Source organism: Sinocyclocheilus rhinocerous, unplaced genomic scaffold (genome assembly GCF_001515625.1).
Source record: "Sinocyclocheilus rhinocerous isolate Xijiao unplaced genomic scaffold, SAMN03320098_v1.1 scaffold1066, whole genome shotgun sequence".
In the NCBI taxonomy this organism is placed as follows: Eukaryota; Metazoa; Chordata; class Actinopteri; order Cypriniformes; family Cyprinidae; genus Sinocyclocheilus; species Sinocyclocheilus rhinocerous.
In genome coordinates, this window is record NW_015629516.1 from 145,955 (window position 1) to 159,540 (window position 13,586).

General features: G+C 38.2%; 1 protein-coding gene across 1 annotated transcript in view; it reads right to left on the bottom strand.

Moving 5' to 3' along the window:
- The window catches only part of LOC107739059 (probable JmjC domain-containing histone demethylation protein 2C), a gene marked incomplete at its 5' end in the record, with an annotated part of 156,955 nt that overhangs the window by 5,150 nt on the left and 138,219 nt on the right, over positions 1-13,586 (bottom strand). Inside the window, 12 exons of the mRNA XM_016551034.1 lie at positions 1,145-1,267; positions 1,662-1,792; positions 1,968-2,058; positions 2,144-2,312; positions 5,243-5,521; positions 7,273-7,472; positions 8,582-8,795; positions 10,007-10,134; positions 10,258-10,347; positions 11,489-11,641; positions 11,829-12,043; positions 12,747-12,948. Coding sequence (XP_016406520.1) covers positions 1,145-1,267; positions 1,662-1,792; positions 1,968-2,058; positions 2,144-2,312; positions 5,243-5,521; positions 7,273-7,472; positions 8,582-8,795; positions 10,007-10,134; positions 10,258-10,347; positions 11,489-11,641; positions 11,829-12,043; positions 12,747-12,948 — 1,995 coding nt within the window. The remainder of the gene's footprint in view (positions 1-1,144; positions 1,268-1,661; positions 1,793-1,967; positions 2,059-2,143; positions 2,313-5,242; positions 5,522-7,272; positions 7,473-8,581; positions 8,796-10,006; positions 10,135-10,257; positions 10,348-11,488; positions 11,642-11,828; positions 12,044-12,746; positions 12,949-13,586) is intronic.

The window sequence follows — 13,586 nt, forward strand, 5'->3', positions numbered from 1 at the left end:
ATGTCTCCTCATTTTACATTAATCACCAGTAGGACAGAACACAAATGTGAAATGATTTAAAACAAGCATTAAAATAGGTAAAAACAACAAAAAAATCAAGACATTTTCTTTCTTTCTTTAAGACTGGGAAAGTATTTAGATTGAATATAAAGAGTAGTGGGAAACTGAGGGGGATGGGATCGGAAAGGACCACGAGCCGTGATTCAAACTCGGGTCTCCCCTCCTGCTGCGGCTCCAACAAGATATTTCTTATTTTTAAGTCATCCCCTCAACAATTAATTTTTTTCCTTTAAAGAGCGAAGTTTTCCACTGTCTTGGAAAACCTGGATATATGAGGAAGCCTAATTTTAAAAGTGTGATTTCTATGCCTGGAAATTCATGTAAATTCATAAAGTTATAAAAAGCCATGGCCATATTTATAATGAATATACATTCTTCTAGTTTGGCCAAACTCTAAGATGTTTTATTGGGTAAAAATTGAGTACAAAATAATTTCAAAAAATGTATCCTTCATCCTTTTCCAGTAAATCATAAACGAAGGGAAACAAAGGTCATTGGGCTTTCGAACACTGTTGAGGACCACTGGAACAAAAAAGGTCGAGAACCACTGACCTGTTACTTTAGATGTAACATCAGACCCACATGGCTATCTACTGTAGTAGCCATCCATTAGAGGATTGTAGATGATCAGAGAGAGCACAGTGGTCATGCAAAACTACAAATGGTTTTTAGTTAATACCATAATTATATATCATATGTGAAATTCCTCCATGTTTTTACATTTTCACTCTTATGAGTGATGAGAAAAGCTCTTTTAGTGCTGCTATGGCCATGTACTAGCAGGGAAAACTCCTTCCAGATGCATCTTTTACATTTCATTGTTTCCAGGGTGGAAATCTGTTTTTTTCCCCTCTGAGTTCAAAGGTTTATGGAACATTTCTCTTGCAGAAGGCTTTCCCCCTCCGTCTCTTTCTCTATCACGTCTGACCAAGTAAACGGACATACTGGTAAAAAATGTATAGCCTGAATGCACTGTAAGTCGCTTTGGATAAAAACGTCTGCTAAATGCATAAATTATTAAATTAAAATTAAATTAAACGGACAGGCTGTTGACAGCTGTGTGGTGAGCGGGCCTCAGGCTTACCCGTTTTGGAGAGGACACCATTCCCTTTGGCCACTCCTACATAAACCAGCACACTGATGATGTCCGACACCTCCATATGCAGGTTAGCGGTTCCGAAGTCCTGCTCCTGAGATGCCGCCACACCTGAGATATAGATCATAACCACCATATTCAGCATGTTATCAAAATACGATTTTTTTTTTTTTTTACTTTTAATTTTCACCATATAGGTAAATCATAAATCATAATAAAAAAAATACAACAAATGCTACCATAATATACAAATACTATGTAGATAATACATACTAATGAGAATTTGGGGGGAAATTGTCATGAAAATAATGTCACAATACATAAAAGGTAAATTATTATTTATTTTCATGTGGGGTGAAATATGACAGGTTTCATGAGATCCCTCCAGTAATTGAATATATTTTTTCATAAAATGATTTAATTTTCTACAGTAAAACCATGAATACAACAGAGCAATATGAACACCATGAATACAACTAAAAATATGTGTGTGAGAGAGTAGTACCGTAAGCACAGCAGAGGCGCGGGCCAAGGTCTGGCCGCACAAAGAAGGAGGGCAGATGGGAGGCCAGGTTGAGGTTCCCTTCAGGGTCTGAATACTCAGGTATTGGGAGGTTCTTCATGAGATCGTCATACCTACACAATAAGATGAAGCACATGTTAAAACAAGACTAAAACAGAGCTATGCTTGATCAGAACATACAAATGAAATATTGAAAGACAAAATGAAACAGCATTCGCAATCTCTAAAACAATGGCTAAAGGGCTACTTAGCATGTCTGCATGTTGTGTTCTTGTGTTAATGTGGTACCTGGAGGGCATCAAAGCCATAAACTCTTCCCCTGAAGGCCAGTCTTTCAGTCGATACACCACAGTTTCTCCATCTTTTGACTTGGGCCGCTCTGCAGAGAAAGCATGATCAGCATAAACAGAAACAGGCCGATTAATAAGATAATTGCTCATTTGTTTACTTCAAGTGGCACTCACTCGTGAGATCTTCAAAGCCGTCCCAGAATTCTTTGACACCTGAGTTGGACATTACTCCATCCTTGCAGTTCAAGAGGTCTCCCTGGTGGTCGGCAAACTCCTGGTTGAAGGATTCTGCCTTCCACAAGCTGGCGTTGAGCTTCTTGTGCACCCCAGAGACCAGCACCGGCTGCAAATACACCACACAGGAAATGGCCTTTTAATGACAGCTGAGAACACAACCACTACTAAGACTTGCTTTTTGAACAGTGGAAAAATATGAGGCCTGGTTAAAAAAGAAATTGCAAGATGGATTACTCTAAAAAACTAAACGCAATAATTACATTGGTTGAAAAGCCTAAATCTGTGAGTATATTATAATCTGAGTGCCAAACTAGCTTCTGCAAAAGTGCAGAGCTCAATAATAATGATGTAAGTGTTTCGGTGTTGCATTGCCACTGCAAATAAATCTGAAGCATAAATATGAATTCATGGAGGTATTTCTTTATTTATTTTCTAATTTTCTTTTTGTAAAAATATTTTCGAGCATAAAAATTTGTTTTGGTTAAATTAAAACTGATCATTCATCTGAGTTAAAGTAAGTAAAAATTGTAACTGCTGGTCTGATTGGGACATCTAAAAAAAAAACTTAAGTTACTAGTGAACCTTTTAGTATCACGTCTTATTCTCAAAAGTTCTTAAAAGTCTAAAAAGAGACTGTTGTATGCAACAGATCAGCCTAAAAACCTCTGCATGCAAAGCTGGCACACCCTTAAAAGAGTGTGAACTACACAGACACCTGAACATATACAGACACTGAATCTAATACAAAATCAACGTTTTCATGCCATCTGCTATCTCGAATGGACATGTTCACTGAGCTCATTGCAGTGTATTATGAGACTGCGTTCTCTGTGCAAAATTTTAAAAAGCAGTATAATAACAGTAACTACCCTTTGGAACAGCTTTAGCATTGGGAACCTTAAAATGCCGCATACATAGGCAGCTTACTGGGTTTTGGAAGAAAACAAATGTGTTGGGAGAGCCACATTTTATGATGTAGTTTACTTTCTGTAGAGATGTATAATCATGGTCTAATGAACACAAGTCAATAAATATCATCATATCACAACAGGAAGAGACAGAGGTTGTGTCCAAAATTGCCCCATACCCTTCTCTAGTGCTCAATACAGCCATTTTGCGTGGTATCTGAAACCACATGGGACATTATTGAGTGCACTTATTCAATCCCATAATGCATTGCAATAATGAGTGTAAAGCCAATGCACATGCAAAAGTCATCTCTTAGCTGCATTGTTAGGGTTGCGGCGAATACATTCACGCATTTCGACCAGAAGATGGCATCTATGGCCCTTCTGGCACAATCAATGGCTGAATTCACTCATTTGTTTTCATTCAAACCTTCAAGGGGACCATATTAGTGGAGTAAAGGGTACAGGGGTCGATTTCTGATACACCCAGAGGCTCTCCTCTGCTTCTATATAAATAAATGCAATGAATAGAGGAAAAGGATGTATGCTTGAGGATTTCAATCTCGCACCTCTTCTGTATCCTCCTGTCCATTAGTGAAAATCAGATTTCATCGTAAAGGATCTATATGCTCACTTGAAATGTCCTGCATTAGAGCGGCACACATGAAGAGGTGCTACCTATGAAAGAATCAAAGCACTTAAAGCCTATAATGGCCTATGTGAAGTACACGCTGAATAAATGGACTAATGTTTGGCGCCTTTCTCTCTGGACACCCACTGTACATGCTGAGGTGGAGAGAAGACACTAGGCAGAGGCAGAGGCATCGTTTACCAAATGTTACATAAATACTGATATAATAATGTATTATGTATTTATAGGATTACAGGCATGTGATCAGTGAAGAGGAAAAAAGGAAAACCTGTATATAGTATATAGACATATAATATCATATAGTTGCCACAGTGCCGTTTTACTCAGTGCCATTTTATATGACTTGAAAATGCAACATTTTGCAGTTTGAGTAAATGTTTAAAGTGTCATGAAACCCTCGTTTAACACTAGACGTTCACACCTCAGATTTGAAAAAGACTCAAGAAATGGGCGTGTAAAGCTGTAGAAAAGTGGGAGTGAAGAGTAAAGACTTAATTCCTGTTAAAACACAAAACAAAATACACACAAACGTGTCCCTGCTTTAATAAGGGGGGGAAAAAATTATTAGAGGGCTGATTAGAACCCAAAACCTCTGACATACCTAACGAAAATTCTACCACTAGACTGTTAGTGGTATGTTTATTGCGTATCTATGTGTTTATTTGCTAACGTGAAGAATCTCAGGACTAATAATACATTTTATTATAGTACATGTAAGAATGAAACTATCACGTTAAAAATTAGTTCTATGAGAGTTCTATAAGAGTTTGTTCTCATGAATAATACTGAGAAAAGCTCAGAAAACGGATGACGTAGATTCATGCTCTCCAGCCACAGCAGCCAATCACCACACCGAATTCATGCATACACGTCACTTTTCATGAAGGCGTTTCAACTTTGCTTTTTAAACTGGAAGAACGAAATTACTCCAAAAAATAACCACTTTTCCCTAAAAACATAATGAGTGTTATTGTTGTTTTCATTGACGTGCAACCTGTACATATCTGTTAAAATCTCAAAAAATGTATTTTAGAGTTTCCTTTAAGGTTATTTCGCGATTCACATGGGTTGTACTTCTCAAGTTGGAAAACATGGAAATCTGCATAAATATGGAAAAATCACATCCCTGTATATAATCAGAGAAATGAGAACAACTGTAGCCGGATAATGATTATTTGTAGCACAACCTGTAATCAGTACACAGGATTATTAGGATTATCCTGACTGCAAGGATATCAGTGGCAATTCTGCACAGGGCTCCAGGAAGAGTAACTCAAAACACTACATGCGTTTTAGGGTTTTTGCCAATTTTATAGAGTGGTATATTAAAGAAGCAAGAGAAAATATGGGAAGAGGGAACAAAAGGATCAAGGAAATGTTCTGAGCTGAACTAATATTGGCTTCGAAAGAACCATAGCTCTAGCAGAACAGAAAGTAATGTAAGATTCAGAATTTAGTGGGCTTTTTTTCACAGACCTGTCCTTGTCTCCAGCATTCCCTGAAGAGTTTCCAGTTGTTGCTATTGCGGTGGTCTTTGAGCCAGAGCAGCCTGCGCTCGTAAAGCCAGCAGTGTGGGATGTCTGCATATAGTTTGGGCGGTTCTTCCACTGCTTTCTTTCTCTCAGCTTTGGGCTCCTCCAGAGGCTCATGCTTCAGAATCAGCTTGGTGCCACGGCCCGCCGGGATCTTGTTTTCCACCACAGAGGCGATGATGTCATCAAGGATGTTGGGCATGCTGCGGCCACTCTTGACAATCTGTGGTAGGAAGACCACAAAAGAAGCCGTAAGCTATTTTAGACAATAAACATTTTTTTCTTTATAGTAATGCAGGCTCTGTCACAGGGGTCCTCAAATAGCAGCCTGCGGTCCGGTTCTGGACCCCAGCTTGGTTCCAATCAGATCACGATACATGACAATGGTTGCGCAATTTTAGGGGTAGTTTATGGTAAAGATTTTTTTTGTGCTATATCCTCTCATTTATTTTACCTAGCTCCATGTGAGTTGTAACAAAATATAAAAATGTTTTAGACATCAAGTGGAAAACCATGAACCCTCATACAGTGCCTTTTCTGTCACATGGCCTTCTGTCGTACACAGGTGTCTATAAACAAAAAAATAATAACCTGATAAAACATCTGATCTTACCTTTAATATTCATATCCAATTAGGCTCAACAGATGAAATATTAAAATTTTTTGTGGAAAAATTCTCACCACTGCTTTGGCTCTCGAGGCCCAATATCTGCATCTTTTATGACTATTTTGACCATTTTACTGTTTATTACTATTCCAAAAAAGTATTGTCCAGACCTCCACTGGGAAAGAAACATAGAGACCGGACCTCTTGGAACATTAATTCAATACCCCTGCTCTTTATGCTAGCATGGCCATATTTTTAGTAAACTGCCATCCATGTGATAATGATTCATTTCTAGATGTTTACATTAGTTTTTTATAATTATATTGTCTACCGATCAAAAGTACGGAAACACCAACTTGATTATAATTACTACTTATTCTTTTTTATTTTTTACATGTATGCAATTTATATGTCAACAAAACTATTCTTAAAACTAAAATTCAAGAATAAACCTTTAGATCAGTGGTCACCAACCTTTTTAGGCCCAAGATCCCTGACCTCGGCCTTTATGAAAGACAAGATCTACCTATTGAAGAATTGATAGAAAAAGACATCCCAGATTGTACTTCAAATTTGACACCTTTTACTTAGTATTTTAATGAGTGATGCACCGGTCATAGCTGATTCAGAATTCAGATTTTTTTTAACTAGCAAATTGGATTCTGATACTGATACTGATTTTTAAGCAAATTTATTTATTTGCTATTTGCTTTATAACAAACAAACTGGCTTTAAACAAAAATATCTAGCCATTTGAAATTAGAGGCAACCACTGCATTTTAATCACGATCTGCATGCGCAGTTGTTTTTGATTTGATTTAGATCAATTTCAGGATTTAAAACAAAAACAGAATGGTCTGACTTTAGGCGTTATTTATTTATTTGCTGCTTAAAACATCTGCACGAAACAACAGCAGGTCTGAATGAGACGCACTCACTGACAGCAGGTGGCACTAATAAACAGGGTTGCCAGGTTGCCAACCGCAATATAGCGTTTCCTTGTTTCCTTGTTTACCGCGGTAAACAAAGCAGAGCTGCGCTTTATAGGAAGGAGAAGAAAATGCCATTTGCCATCGAAACTTTTCTCAAGACAGTTCCCTTCAGTGATACATTAATATAACCCCAGAAATGTAATGCATTTTTGTACTTATTTTACTGTTATTTTCGGGATCTACTGGGACAGTGATAAAGATCTACCAGTCGATCGCGATCGACAGGTTGGCGACCACTGCTTTAGATCAAAAGCTTTTTAAAGTTAAGTATGTGCACTTTTTAACTTTTCATTGGTTGTGTATATATGTTGCCATCTCTGTATGCTGGTACAGTCTCTCTGTTTGAGTGTGATCAGTAGGTGTTGGTTTTCTGACCTGCGAGGCAGTGGAGTACACTGGAGCGAATGCGATGCCAGCATCAGTGGAGCCCAGACGCAGCTTGCCTGCGGTGGTGGTGAGGAGGTCTCGTAGGGTTGATCCCTGCTCCAGGGATGATGCTTTACTGTGCAGAGACTCCAAAGCATCTGACTGATCCTTCTCCTCCTTTATCTTCCCTACACCTGACTCCTTATTTTCTGCAGGAGAGAAGTACAGGCTGTTCAAAACCTCAGGTATCAATCTCTTTCACATCATATGAAATTCAAAAGTAAAAGAAGTAGTAGAACTTTTGGTTTATTTCCATTATATGATACATTCCCATAATATTTAGTGGGAAATGATGTAGTGGGACTTTTTATTGGAATTTTAAAGTCATGATAAAACAGAAGCAGCGACAGATATATTCTTCCATATTGTGACATACATTTGAGTGTATCAGATTATCGAAAAAAGAAACAATTGTCCTGCTTGCTGACTGGATTTTAAGATGTGGACATGGCACTCAAAAGTGAGGCAGAGTTTGCAGGTGTTATGAGATTTTGAATAAAAAAAAAAAATTAAAAAAAAAGGAACATACACAGATAAAAAGTTTAGAGTAAGATTTCTAACATGCTTTTTATAAAGTAGCAGAGTTTAAACTCTGATCAGTTTAAAAAAAAAACTCTGAAGACCTTGATCAGCTTGCTCAGGTGTCTCTGATTTGGATTGGAGCTAAACTCTTCAGGGCAATGGCCCTCCAGGTCCAGATTTGAGGAATCCTGCACACTACTACATTTTTCACATGTACAATTTTCATTTGGGTGAAGAATAAAAAGGGGTTAAAAAATCCCACTGACTTTACACAAGGAAGGATGTGAGACATTTCTGGAGAACAAAATATCGCAGAGACTTGAGAATGGGCTTTTTGCAAGGTCCTAAAACACCGTAGCAACTACCAAGCAACTGCAATGTAATAAAAAAAACTACTCAAAATGCTAGCAACACGTTACACAAACTGAGCTGAACGTGTGTCAATGACCACAGGGCTGATGGTCTTTTGGAGAGAGCGGCGTGTTTTCGGCATGTGAGAGGAGCTGAAGAACTGGATAAACATGTGGTTAGGTGAACTCTTTAGAATGTGGGAGCTCACAACTGAGAAGGCCTGTAACATGCACCACTGAATGTGAGGACTGAGGAATGCTGGCGGCCTGTCAAGCACACACACGCCTGCAGAGAAAGGAAAAACACGGGGGCACCTGGCAGACCTCCGGCCCCTGGCTACCAATAAATTCAACTGTACATTAAGTTTTATTTTTTCTGTACCCACCCTTCTTTTCTTCGCGGGACTTCTGCTCAGCCAAATCGGCCAGGAAGTGCAGAGGCGATTGGGACTCTGGTGGGGTGAACTTGCTCTCGGTGCTGGTGTCGCTGGCAGGACTGCTTCCTCCATTGGCCTCTACCTTCGGAGAGGAGTTTTGCTGGCCGCCCTCGGGCTTACACAGGGAGATCTTGTTACTGTGATTTAGCACGTTTTGTAACACCTGTGACAAGTAAGAGTGTGTCAGAGAAAGCTCAGCAGATTGAGGAGAGTGAAGGGAAATATTGTGGACTTTTAGTGGTTGAGAGATGAAGCAGGACTGTATGTGAAAACATTCCAGCGCAGAACAGAATGTGAAAATCTGTGTGTGATTGAGAGAGTGTGAGAGTTTGTGTTTACAGCGAGAGCATGCACACTCTAGTCAAGTGAATGGAAATGTGAATGGAAATGTGACTGAGAGGGATAGATGCACAGTTTGTTCAATGGGATTTATTGTCTCAAGGCCTTGAATCAGGTCTGTTTTTTAATGATTTGGCAGCTGAACAATCAACATTACAAGCTATTGAACAGAATTTGGTTGTTGCGAACAGACAGTTTTATCACATGAAATACATTACTTTTTTCACACTGGTCACACTGAACCATGTGATTACTGGATTTGATTCATTTTACAGAAATTGCCAAGGCAGATTTCCATTTTTATGTCTGATACCGATCCTTATAATTAATAGATTTAAATTATTATACTATTATACTAGCAATTTTCTTTCATATATTCATATTGTTTCCCAGAACAAATATCTAAACATTTTTAAATCAAGATACATTTGCTTGAGATACATAATGACACAAGTCTTGTTTTCTGAACATTTTTATCAAATCAAGTGAGTATATTTATTGTGGCCATGAATTAAGAATTTCTTCCCACAATTTTCTGTCCATTCCCTTGTTTTAGTTAAATCATTGACATGAAGAAGAATTAATTCCCAAAACTTATACCTTGTTGTGATTTAATTAAAACAAGGGAACAAACTCTTAATTTGTGGTGACAATTTAACTAAAACAAGGGAACAAATTCTTTATTAATGGCAACAAATTCTTAATCATAATATTGAAAATCTAATTCTTAATATCTAAATTTTTTCCACATGTCATCTGTAGAGTTCTGTAAGTTTATGCTTAAAACAAGAAAAAATATCTGCCAATGGAGTCAAAAAATAAACTTGTTTTCCCTTTGAATTGAGTGTATCTTAATTTAAGTATCTTTAGATATTTGTACTAGAAAATAAAACAAAAATGCTATGTAGGAAAATCATCAAACACTTAAAATACAGTACAACAACCATACTCCCCTCATAGCTTGTTTAATTTGTGTAAAATTAAAAAAATGTCATCTACCCTGACTGAGGTCTGCCCAATGACACACTCACATACCTGGGAGACGCCATTGGTGGAGGGTAGCTTGTTGTAGAGGGTGTTCTGCTTCCAAGCACATGAGCAGTGTGATTTAATGCTGTACTTCTCCCTGAGCATGTGCATAGTGTTCACCAAGTCCGTTAGAACTAAAACACACAGACAAAACAAACAAGTCAAAAGATACAGTTGTCTCTTTCTCTACCTCCATCTAAAGGCGTAACTTCAAGCAATCTGGGATCATTCCAGAGTGAAAGTGTCTCTTTCCGTACCAGTTCCTGGAATGATCTGTGTAGGCATCAGGTGCTTGTGATCATGAGGCTGTCCCTTGACACACTTCAACCAGGCATACAGCTCTTTATCTGTGAAATAAGAAAAGGTGGATTACACACAGAGGCAGAGAGTGACAACAAACACAGGAAGGGCGCTGTCATTGGCCCGTTTTCCCGTAGAGGAGTCGTGGTGTTTATGCTTCAAAATAAATAACGAGCTCTGAGCACTGTAGGAAAAGATACACAGATGTGATTCAGCAGAAATGACACTTCAAGAGCTGGAGGTTTTTTTTAATGCCCTGCGGCAGAATTCAAGCCTAAGAACACAGGAGGAGCTGCTGCAGGAAGGGGAGACTTAAATGAGGAGAACACAGAAGAGGAAGACACAGAGACAGAGGCGTATCTCAAACCCCTGGGACAGCTGAGCTAGACAGTCCTAGAACAACTGCTACATCCTACAGCACACACACACACACACACACACACACACAAGCCATTCAAACTAAACCACTATACACGTACTCTTGCCAGGGTTATTAATAAAACTTTAAGTAAAATTACAATAAACAAAAAATACAAGCTTGCTCAAAATATAAAAAAATATATTAGTCTCTATGATACTAAAATAACACTGACTCCTGCATGCCAGTCAGAAATTAACTTTATCAAGAAGATATCTAGCATTTTTTTTGTTTTTATGATATTTCTGTTACTTTTTACTTGTATTTTACTTGTATCTTCTGTTTATTTAAATAAAAATACAGTGTGTTTTTTTGTCAAATAATGCTAACAATTTTAATAATTCCTATAAAAATTCAATTAGAACAATTATTTCAGTTAATTAAAAAAATGAATTAACATTTATTATTAAGTAGCTGTAAATAATGTACAATATATCACAACTACAAAAAACTCAATTGTGCTGTTTGTTGTTGGGATTTTTTCCATGGTGAGTGTTTTTCTTTTTTTTTAAGAATAGCTTCACATTCCACAACACTCACTTCTGAGACAAAGAACATCAAAATCTAACAGCTCTGGGTCACTACTGTTAAAAAATGTAAATTACATGAATAAACCGAAGGAACTGACTACAGATTTTCCCCCTCTCACATTTTTAATATCCGAGGCATTTTTCCAGTTCTGTTATGGTTTTTAAGCCTACCACATATCAACAGAAAGAGTGTACAAGCACAGTCAGTGTTCAAAGGTGAATATGAAAATGATGACTGACCTTTGGAGCTCTTCCTCTCCTTGGCCTTGTAACAGTCCAAACACACCACAAATCCACATTTTTGGCAGACCCAATGAATGTTAAACAATGTGGCTTCACATGCGTCGCAGCTCTCTCTCACCCCGCGCACCGCTCTCTTCCAGGCAATCTTGGCTGCAGATCAAAGCAAACAGGAGAAGTATGAAACGGACATTCACAGAGCTCACTCACGTTTTTCATTTTCCTTTCTCGCTCTCTTTTCAGACTGACAGGCTGCTGTAAATATAATGGTACACTGGTAACAATGTTTTAGCACAAAAAATGTGGTTTTCCATGGATTCTATTGAGCAGTGTAGCTCACCATCTTTCTTTATCCATGTAGTTGCTGTATTCTCAGTCATAACTAGTTGACAGAATTTGTCTCCAATGTAGCTGAGGATGTATTTGGAAGTGTCCAGGTCCAGGCTGTTTTCTTCATAACCTTCTGGGGCCCAAAGACTGAGCGCTTCTTCATCATATTGATCAGGAGAGGAGAAGCCATCAATCCGGATCACTCCGTTCTTACTGTACGAGAGGCTGGAGATGAGGAAGAAAGATAATGTGCAATTAGTGTTTATTTCCATCCCTAAGTGCAATGCTGTAACAACATAATGAGAGAGAGGAGAAAACTGTACACACAAGACAGGGCAGGGCAGAAAAAAGCACAAGTACTTAATACTTGAAAATGCAATGAGACAACGTCAGAGCAATCAAGATGCATCTGATGATGGCCAATTTTAAATGGAAAGAAAAATTAAAGACAACCACCAAGGTGCCTTGCAACTATTTTTACCCATGTCAAAAATGGTTAGAATCCATGTCCCAAGCTTGACCACTGGAAACATCACTCTACATTCACTCTACATGCCCACAGACGGGACTCCTACTGATCTTTTAAATACGATGAACTGTAGGTTCGCTACAGGTTAACAAGACTAACTTTAAAAAAGACAGCTCAAGGAAATGTTGTTTGCTTACTGTGACAAATAGGGATTCAATTATTTCACCATGACCATCTAATAAACATTTTGCAACAAGAAGTTTCATAATTTCTTAAACCTAGAAACCATCTTCTGTTTTTCTTGGAATGTTCTATATTTTGTACATTGTTTACTGTACTAGTGTTTGACTATTTCTGTTGCAGTAACAACCCTCCTTATTTACTACATCACACAAATAACCAGTATTACCGTGTAGCCTGATGAGTGCAATGCAAACGTGTTCTTTGCTTTATACTCACCGGCGGAAGTGGTAGAAGCGGCAGAAGACAGGTGAATGGGCAGGCTCCTCTCCTTTCTTGGAGCGGACGGAGCGGCACTCCCTGCACTTCTGTAAGTTGGGCCCAATTTCAGAGCACGAGTCGTCCTGCAGAAAGGACTCACCCGTCTGCTTTAACTTCTTTACCTTCCTCCAGTCCTTCAGTACTGATCGGGGAATGCCATCTATAAACACAGATTACACACCACAGATTCAATTACTTCATCCATTAGGAAACACATTGCATAAAAACTCCACATTTATTAAACATTAACTAAATAATAAAGACAGGAATAAGTATTAGACTGACCCAGATATATCAGTCTATCAATAGGTGGGGATGATGAGAGAAGTGTGCAGGGTTTGAAGAGTTAATGTTTATGTTGTTACCACAACCAATCATAACATTTATGAAACCTGACAGTTGTGACCTACTGTACAGTTACAGTGACCTACAGCTTTAGAAGCTATGTAATTACAAAGAGGCACCATTTTGCTACACAGCAATCAGTGCTAATAAAAGCCCAAGTGCTCTTGGAGATGTTTTCCACATAAATGTGAGCATTCTAGTAGAAGCCATTTGCACAGCTGCCGACCAGATGTTCACCAAATACACCTCGCTCTCTTTCTCACACACTGCAAACCTTAAAATAACCCCTAAGTTCAAGTCAACATGAAATAGCCATTCACAACCCATTTTACTTGTGAAATGTTTACTCTGCTTAATCTGAGAGAAACAAAATATTCAATAAGAACTTGATTTTTTAAAATCAGGAATTAATTGGATGGTAAAAAAAATGGATTGTAGTGGATTGTGGAGGTC